Below are 23,588 nucleotides of genomic sequence, written 5' to 3'. Positions count from 1 at the left end.
TTAAAATGGCTGTGGGGCACTTTAACTAAACCTCATCAAATGAGGTTTAGATAAAGCATCCTGTGGCCATTTTTAAATGTGTGGAGCTTAATACATGTAACAGTGAAGCATTTTAATAAGAGCAGCTTCACAGGAACTTCTCTCATTAAAACATCCCCACCTCTGAGCATGTCTATAGGCAGCCTAGATCTTACCCTCCTCCTATAGAACTAATGGAACCAAACAGCCACCTGCTTTTCAGATGGAACTTGATTCTGTATGGGATTATATGATATGGTAAATTAACTACAAATTTCAAATTAATGTGTGTAAGATAAGATGTGTAAAACCTTTGTTTGGGTGCTCTTATGAAGAGCTAACATGATGTGTGATTTTGGGAATGGGAAATAAAATCGGTCAGATCCAAATCATGTAGCTGCTCACATATGGGGAGCCTGGCATCATGATCTGGTTACTGTCGAGTTCCCTACATGCCAGGAAGTTGAAAGCTGCACAAGCAAGTCCAGCTCATCAGCTGATGAGCTCCCTGTGCGCTGACACCTGGTTGTTAAATCACCCATTAAGACTAAATATTTCTTATGGAACATCTTTGTGGCTAGCTTACGTTGTACTTGGATTTGAACATGTGACACGTTTGGCACTTTCTCCTGCCATAACTTGGCTGAACATGTGGCATATAATAATTTATAGCATAGTTAACATGTTAATTGTGCGATTAAATGTAACTTCTTCTGTGGTCCTTTGGTTCACTGGCACCAACTTTTAGTTGATTCACCTTATCTTGCCTGAGTGCCTCCATATGGATATTAGGGCTGTGTGAAGCTTCAGTCCCTGATCCGATTCAGCAGAGATTCAGCCCAATTTGGTGGCCAAATCTCTGAATCTGAATCAAATCGGAGGACCCTTTAATCTCTCCAAATTAAATCGGAACACTCTGAATCAATTTGGAGAGATCCAGAAAACTTCAAAGATTCAGAGAGATGGCTTTAAATGTTTTTTTTCTACATAACTCTAGGTAGCGGGGGCTCATGAGTGCTGACAGGGTGCGTGGAGTGTCCCGCAGAAGCATGGGGGGCTCCCCAAGCATGTTCTGCAGCAGACCTGGAAGTGGACCAGAAGCACTTCCAGTCCATTTCCAGGTCTGCCAGGGAGTGCACAGGGGGGCCCCCCTGCGCCCCTCCGGCTTGGTGACTGGTGCCTCCTGGGTCTGGGGGGGCACCCAGGGTCCCCCTGTGGCCGATCGCCGAGCTGAGGAGGCATGAGGGGGGCCCCCCAGTGTGCTCCCTGGCAGACCCAGAAGTGGAATGGAAGTACTTTTGAGTTTGCCACCAAGCATGTGGAGGGTCCCCCTGCACTCCTGTGGGACGCTCCATGAGCCCCAGTATCGAAGTGATCGTAAGCCACGCCTGCTACCTCAAGGTATGTAAAAAAAAACGTTTAAAGCTGTGTCTGTCTGAATTACTGATTCTCTGAATCAGCATTGAATCTTCAGATTTGGCTGAATCGAATCAGGGACAGTGATCTGAATGAATGAATGGAATCACTGTCCCTGATTTGGGCTGAATTCAAAGCTGAATCGAATAGGGCCCGCTTCGCACATCCCTAGTGAATATGGCCAGGAATGTTATCCTAGCACTTTGCTTTGATTCTCTTTTTGGGCTCAGCCTAGTTCTTATTGTAGTCAGCATGTGTGTTGTGTTGTTTTCTTCCTCTGTAGATCGCTCTAGCATGATTTTAGAGGCTGGGTAGAGGGTCAGTTTAAAATACTAAATTATTACTTTAAATCTTTGCTTATTTTTTACAGTGTTGTATTATAAATTTCACTTTGAAACTGGACACTTTATCTTAAGTCCATATGTCTTAGGAAGAAAAATCAATATAATCACATCAGCAGTTGTACATTTTGAATCCTAACTTAGATCTGTTGTATTATTTCTTCTTTTTCTGTTTATGCTCCAACTCAAACTTATACATGTGTACGGTTTATACCCAAGCACTCACAAAATAATTTACCAAAAGTCACACCATGGAAAGTTCATAAACTATTCCCTTTTACTATGTTTTTAATCTTAGTGCTGTATCATAATTTTATGTGTGGTTGATCATCTGAATGTCATAGTATTTTTCAAAACAAGGAGGAAAAAATGATTGTTTTTGGTTCTTTTGCTTAGGACGATTCAGATAGTAACTAGCAAATAATGAACAGCATACTTCCAGATACATTTTCTAAATTAATCTTCTTTTTATGTCCGTTTAATCTTCGTTAAATTTTCTGGATATGCCAGGACTCCAAAAATACGTAGTGGTCATTCCAGATGCAGAAATGGAAAAAAATAAACTATGTAACATCTTGCAACATTTATTTGTATGTGCAGACATAGACATATGCTCTATCCATCTAATCATCATTACTAAAAAGAAGTAAGAATGCCATCAAAATTAAGAGCAAAATGTTCTTCTCCCCATAATGAGCCTCCCAAGCTCACTGTTAGAGAATTTTTCTTAGGCATATTTTTATAATTTTTCTTTCCTTTTTCTATTAAATACCCCTCATGTTTTTATCTAACTGTATGTGCTACTGTTAGAGAGATTTTTATCAGTGTCAGCTAACCCATGTTTAGTTTCTTTGCTAATTTAAATTAAGAAGGTTGATTCCATTTTGTTTCAGAGTAAAAGAAAATCTCATAATTTCATTTATCATCATAAAAATGCTTACTTTGTTAAGATAACCCATTCGGAATAATCTGTGACATCAGAATTTCATGGATTAAAGTTGAATGAAGGGTTATCCTTCTCTGTGATTAGGCTCATCTAAAATGAAAGTCTTCTCTTAGTAGGTAGGAAAAAATAACAAAACCCCTTCAAATTCTGTGTTCAAGCTCTGTTTTAAGAGGGCTCTTTTGCATGAGCTGTCATGTGCTGCCATCCCCATCTCTATGACAATTTAAAAGACTTCATGTGCTATGCACAACCAACCACAAAGCAAATAGGATACTAGTCTAAGTGTCTTTTTCATACTTCAAATGGGGGGAAATGGAGAGATCAAGAAGTCATTAGTTTAAATCCAGAATGACCATCATTTTATCTGATCTGACATAAGCCCATAGAATTTCACCCAGTTAACTTTATATTGAGCTGAAGCCTTTTGGGTATGAGGTAGAGCAGTGGGGTTAAATTTTAATGGCCTGTGATCTATAGGAAGACAGACTTTAATTGGAAATTGGAATATTTCTGACTATCAGAGGAGGTTCTGGAATGGTTTCTAAGCCACATAGTTAGTGGGAGCAAGGACCATGAATTGCCTTAAGTATGAAATTGACAAGTCTATGAAAGGGATCATATGATTGGATAGGGAGTTCTAGGGGGTTCTTGGTTCAACAATCAGTGTGTACAATCCACACATGAAGGTAAAGACTCTTATGGAGTGTGGTAGGTGTCTGATTGTCCCATGCTTCAGGATTTTTGGTGGTAGCTTATGGAGCTAACCACAGACGGTATAGAAATCCTGAGTCTGAATCAATTCATTCTTCACAGGTTAGTCTAAACTGCATAAATTGAACCTATAAGCAAGTGAACTGATATTCACTTTTGATTCTGGAAATGTGGCCACATGCCTGCTGTGGTTTAGGCCAGAAGCCAGGAGGCACTAGAGCAGGCCTCCCTGCTCAGATGGAACAGACAGCTTTGGCCTAGTTTAATCCACCCACCGTACAAGGAGGAGTTTGCAGGAGGAGGTTCAAAGCTTCCTGGGATCCTGGAAGACAGTGAGTTAACTGGAATTTGGAAGGGATCTGGGACAGAAGTTCAATAAATAGATTTAACCAAAATCAGTTAAGTCTGATAGTACATCCATCCACATTTATCTTTAACTGGTTTTGGCCATTTTGAACGTGATTTATGTGCATTGAACTTCTATTGTGTTACAGATCTGAACTGGTTTCTGATCACTTTTAATGCCAGTTTATGTGTAATTTCTGTCCCTAGCCTAAAAAAACAAGAGCTGGGCCCCAATGCATCCACATTAAGGAGAAAGAGGAGTACAGTTTTGCTTTCTTCTGAAGCATTGGAACATTGGCCACAGCTAATGCTGGGAGGTTTTGAGTTGGGGGTTCTGATGCTTTTGCAATTAACTCAGAAGTTCCTAGCTAGAGTGTCTTTCTGTCCAGATTTGTGGACTGGAATTTTATCCTTATGTCAGATTGGCAAGGACTACGCACCTTCATCAGTAGTGCTGGGCATGGCCATCCTTCTAGAATTTTTGAGCAGATATCACTGTGGCAGAGCACCTTTGCTGTCTGCCACTTAAGGTGAGAGCAGGAGGCCAGCAGGTGTAGGCCAGCCCTGATGAGGCAGCCATTTTAGATCCAGGCCCACAGGGCTGAGCAAGCAGTCTGCTGCAAGCAGCTGGGGAGCAACAACACCCAGCTGAACTGCTGCTCACAATACCTCAGAGGTAAGGAAGGAACTATGGGGATGGCAGGAGGCTCCTAGGTGTCCAGTTAGGTCCCAAGCCCCAGAGAGAAGGCTATGGGGCTGAAGAGAGTTTGGCTCAGCCTGGGAAAGGGTTTATGGTCAGTAGGCCTACACAAAAGCTAGGTAAGCCCCTGTTACATAGTTTTGTTTTGTTTTTCCTGGAGTCCAGGAGGAAAGAGAGCGAGAGTCCAAATTGTAGGAGGAGGTGTGCTGGAAATATCTACCTATCCAGGCTGGAAAGGGGTCCTTGTCCAGTAGGTGTTGTCCAGAAGGGGGTAGCCGGCAGGGCCTCTGGGTGGATAGGTGGTGTGGCATGGTGCTGGTCCAGATGGAGAGGGCGCCTCACTGGGTCTGTCTTCCTTGCCCCTTTTTTATAGGGGCAGACCTTGTGTGACCCTAGTGACAGGGGGCATGCCCAGGCAAGGGTCAGCCCCTGGTGTACTGAGCATGTGTGCTTCATGCAGGGATGTGCAGTTTTGAGTGTCTGTAATGGTGGGGTACAGTGGTTGAGTTGCTGGCTCTGCAGGGTCTTTTGTCTTTCAAAAGCTGGGTTCTTGTCTCTGTTCCTGGGTGAGGTCCGTGGTTCCTGGATGATTCAATGCAAGGTGATGGCCCAGTCATTACAGGCCATTCAGTAGAGGCCTGCTACCATTGTATTTCAATAATTCCCAATCATTCTCATTCATCCAGGAACCAATTTACATGGGAGGGGTACATGACTCATACAGTTGCAACACAGGATGCCCAGGCAGAGGATGCAGGATGGAGGCTTGACATGTAAAATGGAAACTTGACATGACTTTGGTTCACTTACAAACACAGGCCTAAACCATACAATATCCATATGAAACAATAAAAATCAATACGAAAATGCTAATAATACAATATACAACAGTAAGAATCAATACAAACCTAATAGTAATACAATATAAAACAGTGGATATCCAAAACCAAAAACTTGCTACCAAAATAAAAATGTTAAAGCTTATCCTAAGGCAGAGCTCACTTATACTTTATATATAGGGAATAGAGAGGGAGAGAAAAAGTCAGAAAAGGTTGGGGAAGGGGAGGGAATGCATTTTAAAATAAATTTAAAAAAAAAGAAAAACTGGGGGTTTTGCTACACTGGGACCAGAACACTCCAACTGGCCAATGCAAGAGGGCCAGGGCCGGAATGCCAAAGGGCATTGATGCCCAGTGCAAGGGGCAGGCCTGGGTCATGATAGTTTCATAGTTGCTAGGGTCGGAAGGGACCTGAGCAGATCATCAAGTCCGATACCCTGCCATGGCAGGAAAGAGTACTGGGGTCAAACGACCCCAGTAAGGTGTTAGTCTAGCCTCCTCTTAAAGACCCCCAGGGTAGAAGCCAGCACCACTTCTCTTGGAAGTTGGTTCCAGATCCTGACAGTGAAGTAGTACCTCCTGATGTCTAGCCTGAATCTACCCTCTGCCAGCTTGTGACCATTATTTCTAGTCACTTCTGGTAGTGCTCGGGGGAACAGGGACTCCCCCAATGCTTGCTGGTCCGCCCTGACTAGTTTGTAAATGGCCACTAGATCCCCCCTCAGGCTTCTCTTGTGGAGGCTGAACAGGTTCAGGTCCCTTAACCTCTCCTCGTAGGGCCTACCCTGCTGCCCCCTGATCATGTGTGTGTGTGGCCCTCCTCTGGACCCTCTCCATGTTGTCCACATCCCTCCTGAAGTGCAGCGCCCAGAACTTGACCCTCCAACTGCAGCCTGACCAGTGTCGCATAAAGGAGGAGGATCACCTCCTTGGACCTGCTTGAGATGCGTCTGTAGATGCATGACAAGGTACGATTTGCCTTCCTGACCGCGTCCCCACACTGTCAGCTCATGTTCATTTTGGCATCAATAATGACCCCAAGATCCTTTTCTGCCTCTGCACTACCGAGAAGGGAGTTCTCCAGCCTGTAGGTATGCTGCTAGTTCTTCCCCCCCCAGGTGCAGTACCTTGTACTCGTCAGTGTTGAAACCCATCCTGTTCTCATCCACCCACCCCTGTAACCTGTCTAGGTCCGATTGCAGCCTATTCCTCCCTTCTAGCGTTCTCACTTCCCCTCGCATCTTAGTGTTGTCTGCGAATTTGAACAGGGTCCTTTTTACCCCCTTAACCAAGTAGCCGATGAAGATGTTGAACAGTGCAAGCCAGTGCCTCTGGGGGAGAGGCAGCCAGTAGCAGCCCCAGGACAGCATGTAGTCCAGTAGGGAGGACACCAGGAAAGGTAGACCTGCTTGGTCCTGGGTAAGAATGAAAACTGCACCCTGCTGGAAAAAGGTAGTCTGGTGGGGCTATTGGTGGCAGGACAGTCCCCCAGAAATGCCATGCCAGTTACCTCCCCAGTGAAAGTCAAGGAGGGGTGCCTCAAAACTCCAGGCCGAACATCCTGGTGGGTTACCTAGACCCAGGGAAAGGTATGGGGGCCAGGCACATCTCCAGACACCTGAGCCACATGGGGTGCAAGACCCCAGAGGCCCCAGTGAGCAGGGCATAAGTGTGAGGCCCTGGTGAGAGGGCATGAGTTAAAGCCTCAGTAGGGGGAAGTGAGGCCAAGGAAAGTCTATGGACACCTGAAGCCATAGTTGGGCCAGAGTCCAAGACCCCAGTAAATCCTCAGATGTGGTGAGGCCAAATGTTGGATCAGAGGGAGACCCCAGTAGGCCCTCAGACCTGGTGAGTATGAGTTTGGGTCAAAATGGTGAGTTATTGGCCCTAAGGAGGGAGCAAGAGTAACAAGTTATCCAGAGAGGGGCTCAGGTCAGAACTCTGCTCAGGGCAAGGAGAATTGGCTGGCCACTGTTCAGATGAGGTTTGTGAGAGGGCCCAAGAGGCTGTGCCAGGGCCAGTCAAGGAGCATGGGTAGGCAAGCCAGATGACCTGTGTGGTCACTCAAGGGATTAGGGCAGTTTGGCTGAGGTCTAAAGAGGGGCAGCATGTAAGCGGCCTAGTGAAAGTGGGCGGAGTGCAAGAGGCCCCAGTGAGAGGGGTGCAATAGGAATGAGGCCTGATGGAGCGGAGTGAATGTATAAATGCAAGAGACTCAGCAAGGGACTGAGTTTGGTCCAGCCACAAGCCAGAGCCTAGAGCAACTCAACGATGCCACCTGCAAGGCACGGGACACGATAAGGGGAGGCTGGAGTTGTGTATAGTGCCCCCTAGCATTGGGGCATTAAAAATGGGCAGCCTCCTGTATGTATACATCAGTTTTGGGAACAGCAAAGTCGTGGCAGGAGAGACTGGGTGGACTGCCCTACTTAGATAGGTTGGCAGGCCAACATGAGATCCCAGCTCCTAGATGGCCCTCTGTCACAATCACCAGATACTTCCTTGTCATTTCAGTGGCTGGCCATTGGCAGTACTCTCATCTTCTCTGTTTTTATCTATGATGTACTTGTCCTTGGTGTTCCTGGTTTTATGCTGTGTAGTTGTGTGTAAGGGTTGGAAATGGTGATTTTGAGTCAGCAATTGCCTGCAAATACAGCAAGGGCTGGACTTGATTCAGGAGAGCCTTTCAAATGCAGTCAATTCGGGCTTGAATGGCTATTAAAAAAAAATCAGGGCACCTCTTTTTAAAAATACTAAATAAAATTAATAGCAGGTTCCCCTGGGAACTGAGAAACATATTTTGAAGTAGAATGTGAGTAACACTTCTTTTCTGGAATTGCTATAGTGAACATAGTCCAAAAGATTTTATTATGTGTGCATGGGTATAGGTTGTAGCCGTGTTGGTCTAAGGACATAGGCAGACAAGGTTCTTTGGATAAATCTGGTATCTTGTGCATAACATTATTTTCTTTAAGATTTAAAGGTAGCTTTATGCCTGTTAAGAAAAAAAAAATTACAATTAGATTTAATTTTTATTTTAAAAAAACCTTTTTTGTCATTGTCTTTGTTAAAAACATACGGCATCAATGGACAGGAACTACAGTTTGTGCAATTATAGTAGCCTATTTTAAGTTTGAAATACTTGTTTTCCTTTGAAGAGGTTATAGAGTTTTCTATTTTTTTAATTAAAAATGACTTTTATGTATTTATCTCTCTCTAAACAGGATTTCATGGGAGAAGCAACACAAAGTAGACGGTGTGACACTGTCTTCAATTTAATAAAAAAAGGATGCCAATCAGATTTCATCGAAAATCCCATGAATAGTATAACAACATCCAGTGACCATGAAGCAAATATGCAAGTGACACCAGGAAAAGTTTCTATTCACCTGCGGCCAGGTTTGCTTACTCCAAATATTAATACTATATTTTATTTATATTTAATACGATAACATTTAAATCCTGATTGTGAAGCAATGGCTGGAATTATTACTTAGAAGAATGAGACTAGCTATTTCTTGTCTATTCATTCTTTGTAGAAGAATAGCTACAGTTTTTCTATACATCAAAATGGGTATTACTAAAAATGACACACATGGCCAGCTATGCCTACTAACTCAGAATCAAGATTTCTACTGGGTTTGCAAGAAGAGTATTGTCAAGGTGGTGATAGACACCTTTTACTGTATTTTTGTGGAATTTACTTAATTAAAATAACTCATAATGTTAGGTTTATACAGGTGACTAACAAACAAGTTTTCTTTAATTACAAACTAACTTAGTGTGCACTCATTCACTTAATCAAAACAAAAAAGACATTTAAAGTTGTTGAGTATATTGAATCGGAAATGTTAACTTTTTTTGTATGAATAAACTAAGTACTTCAGTGACAATAATGAAATATGTTGTTTTCACACAGTTTAAAACAAAGATTTATTGTGGTTCCTAACCATTTCCCAGCTCTTATGCAATTAAAATAATCTTTTAATGTGCAATGTACACCTACATATTTTTGCATGTAATGTGTTGTGCCATCTCATGCGATGAATACACAGAAGGGGAAAAGAACATGCACCATTCAATCCTTGAAGCCACAAAAAAGCAAAACTAACCACAAAAATAAAAAAAAGCCTAACAAACCAAACCCCACAAATTGTGTCCTTCAGAAGAGAGAGGTTAGTGGAGTCTTCTAATCATGAATCCACAGAATGGTGCTATCCATGCAGATCCTATCTCATTAGTCTTGGAACATCAACTTGAAATGGTTTACTTTAAAAAAACAAAACAAAAAAACTTCACTCATATTTCCATCCTTCTTTTCTCAAATTTCTGGCCAGCTCAGTCATGATACTGCCATTCAGGGCTGGCCCATAGTTGTTCACCCTACCTCTGTCACTGTAAACTCCATCCTTGGAGGTTCTCAAGACCCATCTAGACAAAACTGGGGCTGGGATAGGTCTTGCACTCCTAAACACTTATTTTTTTTTCTTCACTGGTATGCCACAGGCTAAATTTTGTGGTAAATTATGAGCAAATTTTGCATCTGAGACAGCACAATTTGGCCTTCTAACCTTAGAATTACTACACTTTTGTCCTGGCCTGTTGCCTGTATCTCTTGATGCCTTTGACAGAAGGATAAGAATTTTAAATGCCATTGAAGGCTACAGCAATGTAAATAGTAAGCCTGGTAAGGGTGTTATCTTTCTTCATATGGGACTATTGTTCTTATAAAAAAGTGTGAATATTTTGGTCCAAGAAGGAGTGGAGTAGCTTGGTGGTTAGGGCACTCTCCTGTGAGTCGGGAGATGTAGGTTCATATCCCCCACAGAGGAGAGACTTGATTTTGGCTCTGTGACATTTGGGGTGAATTCTTTAAGCAATGAGATGTTGAATAGAAAAGCAGTGGAATAATGGCATCCAACATACTAGACATAATTTAATAATGCTTACCAGACTGGGCCATGCAGTCTAACTAGGTAGAGGAATGCCAAGTTTGTGTGTCTGGATGGGGCCGAGTTTCTGAGCTAGACAGCACTGTTAAGACTGAGTTCTTTTGGGAATGCTCAGAACTCTAAACTGAGAAATGTAGGTGCCACTAAGTTTTGGGTAGAAACTGAGTAGGGGTTTTGAGGATCTGAGTTGTGGATTTATCTTCATAAAGGAGGAGTTAGGTGTCACGTCCTGAACTATCCCTTTAGGACTCTAACTCTGAATTTGCCCACTGCTGAATTAGGTCATTATCATATATGTGTGGTCATGTGCATCTCAGTTGACTATAGCTTAGAAGGAGATGACTTGATATTAGTATAAGGCTAAAAGTGGATTTCTGTATCCCTAATATACCAATTATAGCTACAGTTCATAAAAACATAACACTTAAGGAGCAGTCATGATACTTTATAGAAAAGTTCTGAGGGCATAGAAATGAAGTGAGGCATCTCCATGCCTGTTGCTACATCTGATTGTAGTAAATGACCTGAGTTTTCATTTGTCAGTGGCAGAAAGCAAAGAAAGGAACTTCAAGGTCCAAGAACAAATGAGTGCTAGCCCCCAACTTCTCCACCCCTTGGATTAATAAACCTGTGACATAACCACTGCCAGTACTTCCACTTCTTTGAAAGGAAGCACTGTCATCCAGTGCACGTGGAGCAGTAAAATCCCATTGACTTCAGGATTTGTAGAGTGAGGTGCTGCTCATATTGAGTACGGATCTTGAATTTGTCTCTAGAAGGAATTGCAATTGAATTCATTTAGGAGGGCAGTGAGACTTGTTGGGATAATGCATAGTGCTTCTAAAAATCCAGTTTAAATAATCTTCTTATTATAAACATAAATAAGTTTACAGCTGTCATGGTCTTAAATGAACATCTGCCTCTCTAGAGCAAGAGTTGTAATAAATTGTATTTTGTCATATGGTAAGGTCAGAAGACTGAAATAACTAGAAACTGAATATCAGAATCCACATTCTGCTTAGTTTATATCCAAGGGAGTTGTTTGTTATTACATGTGTAATAACAAACACATTTTGGCTTTTTATATGACACTCATTTGATGTACTAATGGATGACTGGTGTGAGTTGGTGCATTTCTGTTAAATTCTCCAGGTGACGCTAGCTATTCATCTTGCATAACAGTGTTGTTATTTTCTAGTATCTGGCATGAAGCTAGAGAAGCATTTTACTTGTGCATTTTTTAATTATTCTATTTCAGCATATGGCGCGTTAGCTTTATATCCATGCATCTCTTGAGTCATAGGTGCTGTTTGCAATACATCGTCCTGAGTGTAGCCTGAGTCCAGCCTCCCTGGTGGGAAGTTGCCAGCACAGCCCCTGGCCCTGAGCTTGCAGTAGACAGCCCACTGTTGCCCTGCGGAAAGATCTGGGAGCACATTCCCCCCTCCAGGGGTGTGCCCAGTGACAAGAGCTGCCCCCTCTCCCCTCCCCCCCCCCCCCACCATGGATGAGCTGTGGCTCTGTCCTGTGCACTGTTCCACCTCAGCTGTGCCATGCCTGCCCCTGCCCCACCTGAACCCCAGCCTCACTCCCCCCATCACCTCAGAGGCCTCGATCTGCCCTCCCCTGCCTCTTTCCCCCCACAGACTTACTGGCTAGATGCTGCTCTCTAAGCTGCCAGGCTGCATTCCTGGCTGTGTACACACTGCAGCTGTGTACATGCACATGATATTTATTGGTGACATTATTGGCCACATCAGCTAAAAAAAAAGCCAGTTGCCGATAATGTCAGTTTTCCTTTTATTGGTGCCAGTATGATACGGACCTATGTATTGGTGCACCTCTAGACTGTTTATGAAGTACTTATGCCAAAATTTGCAGCAGTTTAAAAAAATGATAACATGCATCAATCTTGGATAAACTAAATGCATCGGTATTATATGCAAACTGCTACAGCCATATTTAATTTCATGGTCATTGTTTTCAGATTTACTTCTCCCTTCCATGTGCTCAGGGAGAGCAGTAAGAAGAGAGGTAAGGAGGTTGCCAGGGGAAAAAGCTGGGGGGAAACAGAGAGCAAAGGGCTACCTGACCCCACCAGAATTATTTTCCCTGCTGTAGCAGTGGGAGGGGGATAAATATAAGGCAAACCTCCAATAATTAGATTCTATACTTGGAAAATTATAACAAATTTATAAATTTTCCATATATAGTATCTAATTATTGGGGGGGGGTCATCTTATAATTAGGATCCTCTTCTATTTGAATAAATACGATAAGAAATAATTCAGATGTACAGAATGCTGAAATTATGAGTACACAAGTGAGTAGCATGTTACTCTCTTGTGCTGGCATTGTAAAAACTGATGAATAATGTATTTTGGCAATCAATAGTGTAGGGACTGTTGGGTTTTTTTACATAAAAAAAAATTGCAGTGTTGCTCTGTTGGACAGATGGACATTTGCCATACTGAGATGAAAGACCAACTCTCTTTTCAACCTACATTTATTTTTTCTTTGATCCTTGAAATATATGTTACTGACTTTGGAAACAGGTTTGCGGTAAACTTGAAACTATATATAGAGCAGTAAGGAGAGGGGGATTTTAGTTTTCATTTTAGACATTTTAGTTCTTGGAACTGATTTATTATTAAAGTGAGCTGGATCATTTAACTATTGTCAGCCCAGAAGTGACTGACCACAATTTGTATGCATATCCATGCATCTCTTGAGTCATAGGTGCTGTTTGCAATAAATGGAAAATAGATTGCATAACATAAACTAAAGGAAAAATGGGGATGGGGAGGGAATTCAAACTTTTAACAAGAAACTGCTGCAGAGTCCATCAAAAATATTAAGTATGTTTTACAAACAGGCGCTTTATTACTCTTGGTCTATATTTAAACACTACATTTTCTCTCTTAAATTAATGTTTCTGCTTTGCTTGCAAATCTTTTGTACATTATAGGTACTGTGGCAGATGCATTTATTTTTTCAATATAAGCCCTTAAAAATACTGTAAAACTTATTTGTTTCTTTTGAACCAGGAGGAAAAACAAGCTTCATGTTAAAGATTCGCCCTCTAGAGAAATATCCTGTGGACCTTTATTATTTAGTTGATGTCTCAGCTTCTATGCATAACAATATAGAAAAATTAAACTCAGTTGGATTTGATTTATCTAAAAAGATGGCGAACATTTCCCTGGACTTTCGACTTGGATTTGGATCGTATGTTGATAAAACTGTGTCACCCTATATTAGCACTCACCCAGGTAGAATCCATAATCAGTGCAGGTATGTAGTAATTTTATGTTTCTCTGAGTAATGGAGTAATACCAGGTAATGGAACTTATGTGTATAATTACTTCAGTAAATGTGTTATAGTTTTTATAAACGTTAATACCTTATCAGGATATTTTTCTATTTTGATATCACTTGCTTTTCCAAAGTGTTTTGTTTGTATAGAAAAAAAGCTTCTCTCATCCATTCCTCCCATGATTGTATTTAAAGTGGGCAAAAAGGGATTTTTAGGAAGCAAAGCAAAAATATAGGCAATGTGTAGACGAAACGAGGGGTGTGTATGCATGACACTTTAAAGCTGGCTAAATGCTTTTGCACGGCTTTAATGGTGTCGGTGTTTGCACGCCTCGGCAGCATATTGCACATTAATTTCAGCCACTGTAGGAAGCTCAGCAGCGTAATGCACCATAAATGACTTGGGGTTCAGCAAACTAAGACTCCTCTGAGGAGTTTTAGTTTGTTGCCCCTACAGCCATGGACAGAAGCACCAGGCTCCGTGCAGGCAGCCTGACAGCATCCTGGGAGAGCAGCTCTGCCCAAGAAAAGCCGAGAGTCTGATCTTTTTTTTTTTTTTCCAGCCCCCAGAGCCTGCCTGCTTGCCTGAGCTGAGTGGGGGGCCTGGTGCTTTCCTCCGTAGCTGCACTGCTTCCCAGGAACACCCAAGCTGGGTGCCTGCGGGCGTGTGCTGCCTGGAAGGGGGCTGCCACTGCTGCAGAGGGAAACACCAGCCCCCCTCCACAGCCCAGGGACCACTCCACTTGCTGGCAGCTCACCTTCCCCTCCCCGCTGGAGAGGCAGCTAAATCAGTGAGGTGTGTGCATGACAGGGCTTTAATTGGCCCTAAATTGAAGCGGTGTTTTTTAAAACCCACCGCTTCAATTTAGGGCCTCCATTTCATCTGCTCACAGCCATAGATATAAATTTACTAAAGCCTAAATATATAAGCTTTCTGTTGCATTTTAAAACATACTTTTCATTTAAAACACATAGCCAAGACAATGATAATCTGATTGTTTTGCATGTCGGTGCCTATTTCCATTCCAAACTTTTTATGAAAAGGGTTAAAAGATGTGGTTGCTCTGGATATCAGAGACTAGACTTGATGACTCAGAACATTGCATCAAGTTCTTTGTTCCTAAATGCTTTTCTTTAAATTATTCCTTTTGTCCTTGTACTGTGTTAGTTCTTTGAGCTGATTTAACAAATGGAAATGACCCATTGGCTCTGATAAAACAACTTTTTTATTTAGTCAAATTCCCATTTTATGTAAAATATGAATGCAGGGTTGAACCAGGGGATTTTGTTGTTGTTCATCCAATATACTTTGGACACTGCATTTATCATTTATGCAAGGTGAACGGTTGTTGTCCAACCTTACTAGAAAACAACTTCACAATATGTCTAATTAAATGTACATGTAAACCAATTCACTAAAATGATATAAAAAAGTTAAAAATTAATTTGTAAAAGGGTGGGGGTTGAAAGAGGATAAAACTAGACTGTTCTCAGTGATGGTGGATGACAGAATAAGGAGCAACAGTTTCAAGTTGCAACAAGGGAAGTTTAGGTTGGATATTAGGAAGAATTTTCTCACTAGGAGGGTAGTAAAATACTGGAGCCGGTTACCCAAAGGGGTTGTGGAATCTCTATCCTTGAGGGACTAGACAAAACCTTAGCTGGGATGGTCCGGCTTTAAGAATGGGGTTAGACTAGATGATCTCCTGAGGTCCCTTCCAACCCTAATTTTCTATGATTATATGATTTTTGTTGTCACGCATTAACTCTTGTGTGACGCCTTGATCCACAGTTCTTCACATTCATTGAGTAGCTTTCCACTACTTTTCCTTCAGTGACTCGTAGATGAGGGACTAGATCTCCAAATCCAGTAAAACATTTTTTCATGTACATGAAGTCTGTTGCTCGGCAAGAGCATAAATAAAGGCTCTAGAATTACCTCGTAGTACTTGCTCAAGGCTTTCTCAACATAAAGTTTTAAAAGATATTGTTAATGTCTGAGACTGATTTATATCCACAGAGTTAGGTAACACATTAATATCAGCAAGTATCATACTTATGAATCTAGGACCTTAGATATGCTGGTTTAGGTTTTGATCCTGTAGATTGATTTGTGTGGTGGTAAGATAAGCTGCCCTTAGTGTTATCTGGATGCTTAGAAATTTGAATCTTAAGTCTAGTTCTTTCATTCCTTAAGGATTCAGAAACAAATAACGTTCTGCATGAGGTGGTACTGTCTTTTACCATCATTCTTTTGTATGTTAATTTGTGCACAGCAGTGTTGCATACTTACTATTGTTGTTTGTTGTAGTTTTATGAACTATTAGATACACTTTTAAATAATTACCCAAAAACCCTTTAATTGTTTTAGTCAATATATATATAAGAAATAGCTATAGCCCTAGTGCACCTAATAAAGACCTTTTATCATGAAATTATTGCATGTTTTAAAAAATATACAATATGTGTTAAATATTTAAGTATATTTTCAAATATTTCATAAAACCTGATTTCTATTGCGGTTATTAAGATTCCTTTCAAATAAGAATGTAAAATTTGATTATTATGTGTTTTTTTTTCCTCTTACAGTGATTATAATTTAGATTGCATGCCTCCTCATGGTTACATTCATGTCTTGTCCCTGACTGACAATATAGCAGACTTCAAAAATGCAGTTAATAAACAAAAAATTTCAGGGAATATTGATACACCTGAAGGGGGTTTTGATGCCATGCTCCAGGCAGCTGTGTGCCAGGTAAGGAGACTTCTGAACTGGCAGTTCAGATACAAATTCATATTTGTGAGTCAGTGGTATTTGAGTGTCAGTGATGTCCAGCCTTATGATGTTGTAACAGCTCCTACTGTTGTTTTTCTTCCTGACAAAAGCATTTTCTCATTGTTTAACCATTAGTCAAAGCTTTATAGACTCTGGGGCAGGACCAGATAGGGATGGCTCATTCATTATTATTAATGATGTTTTGCTACTCAGAAAATCTGTTCCTTGGGTTATTACAGCTATCCTTTTATTAAAAAAAAAAATAATTCTTTACTCAGTTCTGTTGGTTCTTCTGGCTAAGCAAGAATGAACAATGGCAGATTTGACTGCAGAGTTATTAGCATCAGTAAAAATGTTTTATCCAATCAGTTTTACTTATCCAATTATTAAATCTATAATTTGAATGTAAGAGGTACAGTAAATAAGGATCATATTTGACCTGAAAACCATCTTTACTCATGATGGAAAATAGCCACCTTGACTCATGTAAAGGCAGAGTGTTCTGGGTTAGTAATTAGAACAGTAAAATCACCTCAAGTTTTAGACACAGAATTATCACCATCTATTTCAGACTAGAAGAGAGTGAAGAAAGATCTACACCAGTGGTCCCCAACTTATAGTTTAAAATTATGTTGGTCCCATTGAGCAATATTGGACTAAATCAACAAAAAAGATGGATGGGGAGAGCAAAGTCTGATGTTGGCTAGAGTACCTTTGTCTAGACACCAGAAAGCATAGGGCAGTTGATCTTCACATTCTCTAAATGTCCTTCCGATCTCATACCTTTTGCTACATAAGATAATACAGTCACTGCCTGTTTAACTTTGCAGGTTGAGGGCACTTGTGCTGGTCATGTTGAAAAGTTTGGGTCAGAATACTTTATCCCTTTCATCCATTTATACATTGCTTTGTGGCTGGTGGGTGAATTTAGAAAAAAAACTCATACTAATGTTGGCCCCATTTTTATTTTTAAAAGACAACTGTAAAACGGCTAAATAAAAATCACAGCACATAGACATCTTGATCACAGCTGTTATAAAAATCATCCTGAAGTATTGGGAGGATTTCTCACAACTAAATGTTTATCATTGGACACATTCCATACTTATGACATTCAAGTTTGAAAGGAGTGTGTATGCCTCCAAGAACAACAGAATGGAAACATCTATGTGCATAGGGAGTCCTTCCAGTTAATTGAATTATGGATAAAAATTGATGGGAACAATGTGCAATTTATAACCACAAACACGAGTTGTAATTTATATTAATAGACACTAATTTTGAACACGGTAGACTTTCTGATGTGCTCTGAGAGGCATGTTGCCAGTTACCAAATTTACAAATTAGAGAATGAAGAAAAACAATGAAAAGAAATAAACCCTTCTGTTTCATAAACTCATTTCTCATTCATTTTTAGTGTTGGGGCTTTAATTATGTAGGATATTGCTGAACAGCCCTCTCTTCTCCATCCTGCAATTTTACATTCCTTTTGACTTGAACAGAGGTACCACATTTCAAGTGTTTAATCCATTTCTGTACTTCTGAGGGTCATAATTGACAAGATTTGTGCCACACCATTTGAGATTTTTATGCAAAGATTGAAAGGGTTCATTGTCTGTGCCCATACTGAGCTTGTAGTCAACATATCCAGTCCCAGGCAGTGGCACAGTAGAACATGCAACTACACAAGTCTTCACCGGAGTGGGCCAGAGGGAGTCTAGGGTGGGTTGTCGAGTGGGTTCTGAGTTTTGAAAGTGAAATTGGATATAGAATGGAAAATTTGTCAAGGGTGAGTCAAAGATGGAGGAAGCTCTCTGCCATGATCCGTCCTCCTTGGATTTCTTAAGTGTATTTTAATAGTCCTTGCAAAGGTGGGAAATGCATAGTCCTCATCCCCCTGCTTTACCTGTGGCAGGTTTGGGTGTTTTTGGTGTATTTGGGCAACATGACTTGTGCAACAAGGCTGACTGTGTAGTATAAGGAACAGGTTAGGCAAGAACTTGTATGGGATAATTAGGATAGAGATGATCCTGCCTTCAGCAGGGGGTTGAACTAGATGACTTCTAGAGGTCTCTTTCAGCCCTACTTTTCTATGATTTTGTGATTCTGTGAATGGGCTTTACAGATGCTGGCATTTAAGCTGGAGAGCCACTAGACCCTGTTCACCTTTATTACCTACAGCCACCACAAGCTGTTCCTTCTGTACTCAGATCAATCAGGAAGTGAAGTGAGAAGGAAAGTAGAGCTCTTGTTTTCAGAAAAGGTCCTGCAGCAGCTCCTCATAGTCAAGAGGAGCAGCTGACCATCCTTGAAGTGCATTTTGTGCATCTCGCACAAGGCAGGATACTTGACAGCTCTGCAGAGGGACTGGTAGAGATGATGCAGTGGTGAATAAAGTGGGAGGAATAGGAGGAAATGAATGAGTGACGAGTCAAATGGAATGAAGGAGGGGGTTAAATTAAAGGAAAAGGAATGAAAGATGGTTTTTATGCACAAAGCTTTCAACTTTGAGCTTGGTCAGCTATTTATCCTATGCACCAAAGTAAAATTCCAGAGAACATGAGTTGATACCCCACCCATTTCTGTACTTGGAGGATCCCCCTAACAACTGTATACCAGGGAACATATTTTCATTCTTGTTGCTTCTGATGATGCCTCCCTACCGGATTTCTTTTACTGTGCTGGTGGTAGAGACCTTACAAATAGTCAGCTTCTGGTGCACCATAAGGGGCTCCCCACCCTACAGATGTGTGAAGATACCAATAGTTGTGTTTTTTTTAATATTAAAACTTTGGTTACTAGAATGTATGTTTGAATCCCCTTGGAGAAACTATAGTGAAAGCAAGTTATAAAAAAAAAAAAAAAATACTAAATTGAAAATAAGAGGAAAATGTAACATATTTGGATGTTAGCTATAAAGCAGTTCTGTAGATGAATGTGTGTTTTATATGTATAGTAATATACATTTTTAAGAATTTTATAACTGTCATCCAAATAAGTTGATATGCAACATCACAACTGTTGTTTTCTATTTACGTTGTATTAGCACACCAAGTACAGCTCAATATGCTTGTGACTTATTTTATTCTAGAAGTGATTCTTCAGAACCAAGAAAAATAAATATCATGGCATTTAATTTGCTTATAAGGTATAGAGGATACTACCAGAATCTGTTTCTTGTAAGCTTGTGAACCTAATTTGCAGTCCTGCCAATGATTTAGGCATTTGCAAGATTTGCTCACATAAATGCTTTTCAAGGTCAAATCATTATGTTGAAGGCCCTGCATAGGAAGAATCAGTGCTTTAACTACTTTGACCTACTTGGCTACATGCCTACACTCTAATTCAGTGCTTATGTTTCAAGCAGTGCAGAAACCTGAAAAAGAAGCTTTTATGATGGCCTTTCCTAGTCACGTTTACCATTACAGAAGCAAAGAAGCTAAGTTTCATTGTCACACTTGCAGTGTTTTGCTTTTTATTTTAGAGCCATATTGGTTGGCGCAAGGAAGCAAAGCGACTACTTCTTGTGATGACAGATCAAACCTCACATCTGGCCCTGGATAGTAAACTGGGAGGGATAGTAATTCCTAATGATGGGAATTGCCATCTGAAAGATAATATTTACATCAAAGCTACAAGTATGGTAAGGTACATGTCATACACTTTTATGTTTGGAAAAACAATGCATTATAAAATTTGAAAAAATACAAGTTTTTAATACAGGAACAAGTCAAACGTATTGACATGACATGCTCTGTCTTTGGGATAAGATATTTCACCTTGCACAATGTTTCTGGCACTGCCAAAGCAAAATATACAGTGCTTGTTATTTTTTAATAGAGCACATGCATCTATTGTGTAGAATGTGAGAAGGCAAATATTTTGTTGTGGTGTTCCTTCATTGAAAAAAGGAAACAATAAATAGGAGATCCTCATTGTTTTGTTAGTAGAGTAAGGCATTATGGTCGTTCTTTAAGACTGGTTGATAGTGATGGTTATGTTAAAGGAAGTAAATGGTGGGGTCTAATACAGTGATTCTCAACCAGAGTACCATGACACGCTGGGGTGCCTTGAGATCCTTTCAAGGGTGACACCATGTGCTGCACAATGTTAGCACTGTCAGATATGAAGACATGATGCACAAGATAAACCCAGAGATTTCAAATAAGAATTGATAATGTTAAAAACATTCTTACTAGGTGTGGTCTTCCTGAATCCTTTGCAACAAAAGAAATGAGCTAAAACTAAGAGCTGACACTTTGAGAGGTGCCTTATCAAATTTCCTTGAGTTTGACAAGGGGTGCATTGAGCCTAAAAAGGTTAACAAACACTGGCATAGCAGAAGTCTGATAGTAGTGGCAACTTACAGTAGTAAGGAACTAATTCAACCTTAGCAAACTGGAAAAAGTCTTGATTCAGAAAGGTTTTTAATGTTAGCACAGATTTGAAGGTGATTGAATTTCTGATTTTAGGTTAATTTGAACTAGTCAAAACTTGGCATATTTTATGGGCTCATGCAAGAGAAACTGCATCAAATATACTGGTGTGTAATTCTTGAATATTAAGGTTGTATAAAAGGCTTGTTTTAGCACTCATAAGATTTCTTCAGTGATATGTGATAGATTCTATGATCGTTAATCATTTAGAACAGGGGCAAGCAAAATACAGCCCGCAGGCTGGATTTGGCTCGCCAAATACTTTTATCTGGCATACAGGGCGCCCCAACAAATTGTGCCCACCCAACCCTTCCATCCACAAGGGTGCAAGCGAGGGAGCCATGTGTACACACTGCCCCAGAAACCTACCCTAATGCCTGGCTCCGACCCTCGTGGGTGGAAGGGCCCAGCTGGCCAGCATGCGGGTTTGTGTGGGGCTGCTGCTGCAATCTGTGGCAACCTGCTCTGCTTCCCCAGTCTCCAGCTTGCTCTGGGCAGCAGGTGGGGAAGCAGCAGGGCTGGGGCTGCAGCTGGGTGGGAGCACAGAGCATGGGGCTGGGGCTGGTGGCAGCGCAGAGCCCGCACCCAGGGGAACAGGGCAGTGGCAGCGTGGAGCTGGGGTGGGCAGGATGTGGGTGTGAGGGAGAGTGGGAGGGTGTGGGGACCTCCCACACTCCCCCTCCCCATGGTGCAGAGCCCTGGCAGGTAGTAGCAGCAGCAGGAAGTGGGGCACTCAGGGTGCAGACCCCTGGTGGGGCATGCCTCTGGCCAGTGCTGTATATCATAGCAAGGAGTGCAGCCTCCCCCAGGCCACCTGTATCATCGGTGCTCCCCACCACTCGCATGTAAACTGTGCACTTGCCGGGCATGGAAGGGAGGCCTCGCTTGCTGGGGCCAGCTGCCTTCCCTGTCAGGACTGCACAGCACTGGAGAGAAGTCTCAGGCGCTGGAGCTGGCTGCTTTCTCTGCACGGGAGGGAAGCCCCAGGCACCTTCCACTGAGGGGCAGAGAAGGCAACCAGCTCCAGCCTGAGGCTTCTCTCCAGTGCTTGACAGCCCCGGCAGGGAAGGCAACTGTCCCCAGCACATAGGGCTTCCTTCCTGTTCTGTGCAACTGCAGGGGCTACATGCAAGTGTCAGGGAGCGGCGGCAGCCCAATGAATCCTGTGCCCCTTTCTGCAGTGTGCAGCACTGGCCAGAGCCATGCCCTACCTGCTGCTGCACCTTAGGGGGAGTGCAGGGGGGGTCCCCACACCCCCCCAACCTTCCTCACACCCACAGCCTGCCCCCACAGCCCCTCACATATACACAACCACCAACATACCCTACATTCCCCCTACATCGTACCGCACACGCACCCTGCCATACATCCCCCACAATATACAAAACTAAGAATTTATTTTTGAGTTATTATTCAATCACCTCTATATACACTATGCAAACACAAATCGTGACAAAAATATTTTTTGTAATAAAATTAAAATATATTATAGTGGGTATTTGACTTTTAGTGTATGACTTGGTTTTTTTCTGGTTCTAAGATGGCAACCCCTTCCTCCCAAAAAGAGTATTTCCCGAGGACAGGGGGAAGGACTTTCCATGTCAAGGGTCAGGGGCTAGGGGATGGGACTGTCGGTCCCAAGTAGGCAACAAGGGGTGGGGCTACTGCCAAGAGCTGGGGCTACCCCAGGGGCCCTTGGCAGTTGACCAAATCTTGTTAAGGAGCCCTCCACCTAAAATAATTACCCACCCCTGATTTAGAAACTAGTTCATCTTATTTCAGTCTTGGGAAATAGAATTTCCTGCTATATGGCCAGCAGTAAACAAATACTGGAAATATAAAATGACAGGTCATTCATAAATGCCATCACGGTACATGACACCACTCCCCTCAATACTAACAGGTTATATTTGTTGTTGCAAGGAATTTTTAGTTTAACAAATACTCACATTTAGGTCTGGGGCAAGCGGACAACAGACCTAGTTAAGTCTGTAAGAACTTTTCCTATTTATGCCAGGGCTGAAATTAGTCCCAAAGACCAGTATTTACAAGAATAGTATGGTACAGAGAAGACTGTGTGTGTAAACACAATAAACATCTATTGTATGTTGTGTGAAGCTGAAATGCTTATCAGAATAGGTGGGTGTTTGGAAACTCCATGAAATGAAGAGGGAACATAATGTACAGTGATTAGAAGGCTGTTTATATTTCAAATGATCTAATGTCCTTCCATTAATTTTCTCCCCTGCCACCTTCTAAATATTCCCTCATTCACTTAACAGAATATTTTACTGCCCTTTGGCTAGCCTGCTCATTTCGGTTTTGTTATGCTGCTCTACTGACACAAATAACTTGTTCGGTTATTCTGTTTTATAAAAGTAATTCACAGATTTTTCCATTCCTGGTACAAAGGACTATGTAGTCATGGGTTATATAGGGACTTTTCAGTTATATGAATGTAACCCTTTTTTATTTCAGAGGATTTGCAAAAGCATAACTGAGATAAGAATTTGGCTCAGTGTATTAAACAATTGCTCCAGATATAAATCGTTTCTAGTGCCTGAGACACTTTTGATGTTAAAGAGGTTGGTTGTTACAAAACCCAATGTTTTTGTTTTTATCCTGGTTGAGAAATTGAATACATCTGTTCCAACAAGAAAATATCATCAGTATCAAACAGAACAAACTAATCTCCTACTAAGCTAGTACGGCAGGCTTGGCTGCTGATTGCAGAAAGAATTTTAAATGTTCTTTCTGAGCCAAAGGCTTTGAGGTCATGCTCCTCTTGTATAG

The 23,588-nt window shown here is 41.5% G+C and overlaps 1 protein-coding gene across 2 annotated transcripts in view; it reads left to right on the top strand.

Moving 5' to 3' along the window:
• Window positions 1–23,588, top strand: part of ITGB8 (integrin subunit beta 8) — a 97,576-nt gene that overhangs the window by 37,356 nt on the left and 36,632 nt on the right. For both annotated transcript variants that reach the window (XM_014603217.3, XM_059728940.1), the window contains exons 3-6: window positions 8,541–8,715; window positions 13,316–13,562; window positions 16,173–16,338; window positions 19,844–20,002. In XM_014603217.3, the coding sequence (XP_014458703.2) occupies window positions 8,541–8,715; window positions 13,316–13,562; window positions 16,173–16,338; window positions 19,844–20,002 (747 nt within the window). The remainder of the gene's footprint in view (window positions 1–8,540; window positions 8,716–13,315; window positions 13,563–16,172; window positions 16,339–19,843; window positions 20,003–23,588) is intronic.

The sequence above is a fragment of the Alligator mississippiensis genome, chromosome 5 (genome assembly GCF_030867095.1).
Source record: "Alligator mississippiensis isolate rAllMis1 chromosome 5, rAllMis1, whole genome shotgun sequence".
NCBI lineage: Eukaryota > Metazoa > Chordata > Crocodylia > Alligatoridae > Alligator > Alligator mississippiensis.
Note: the sequence above shows the minus strand (reverse complement) of the source record. Positions and strands in the feature narration are given on the sequence as shown.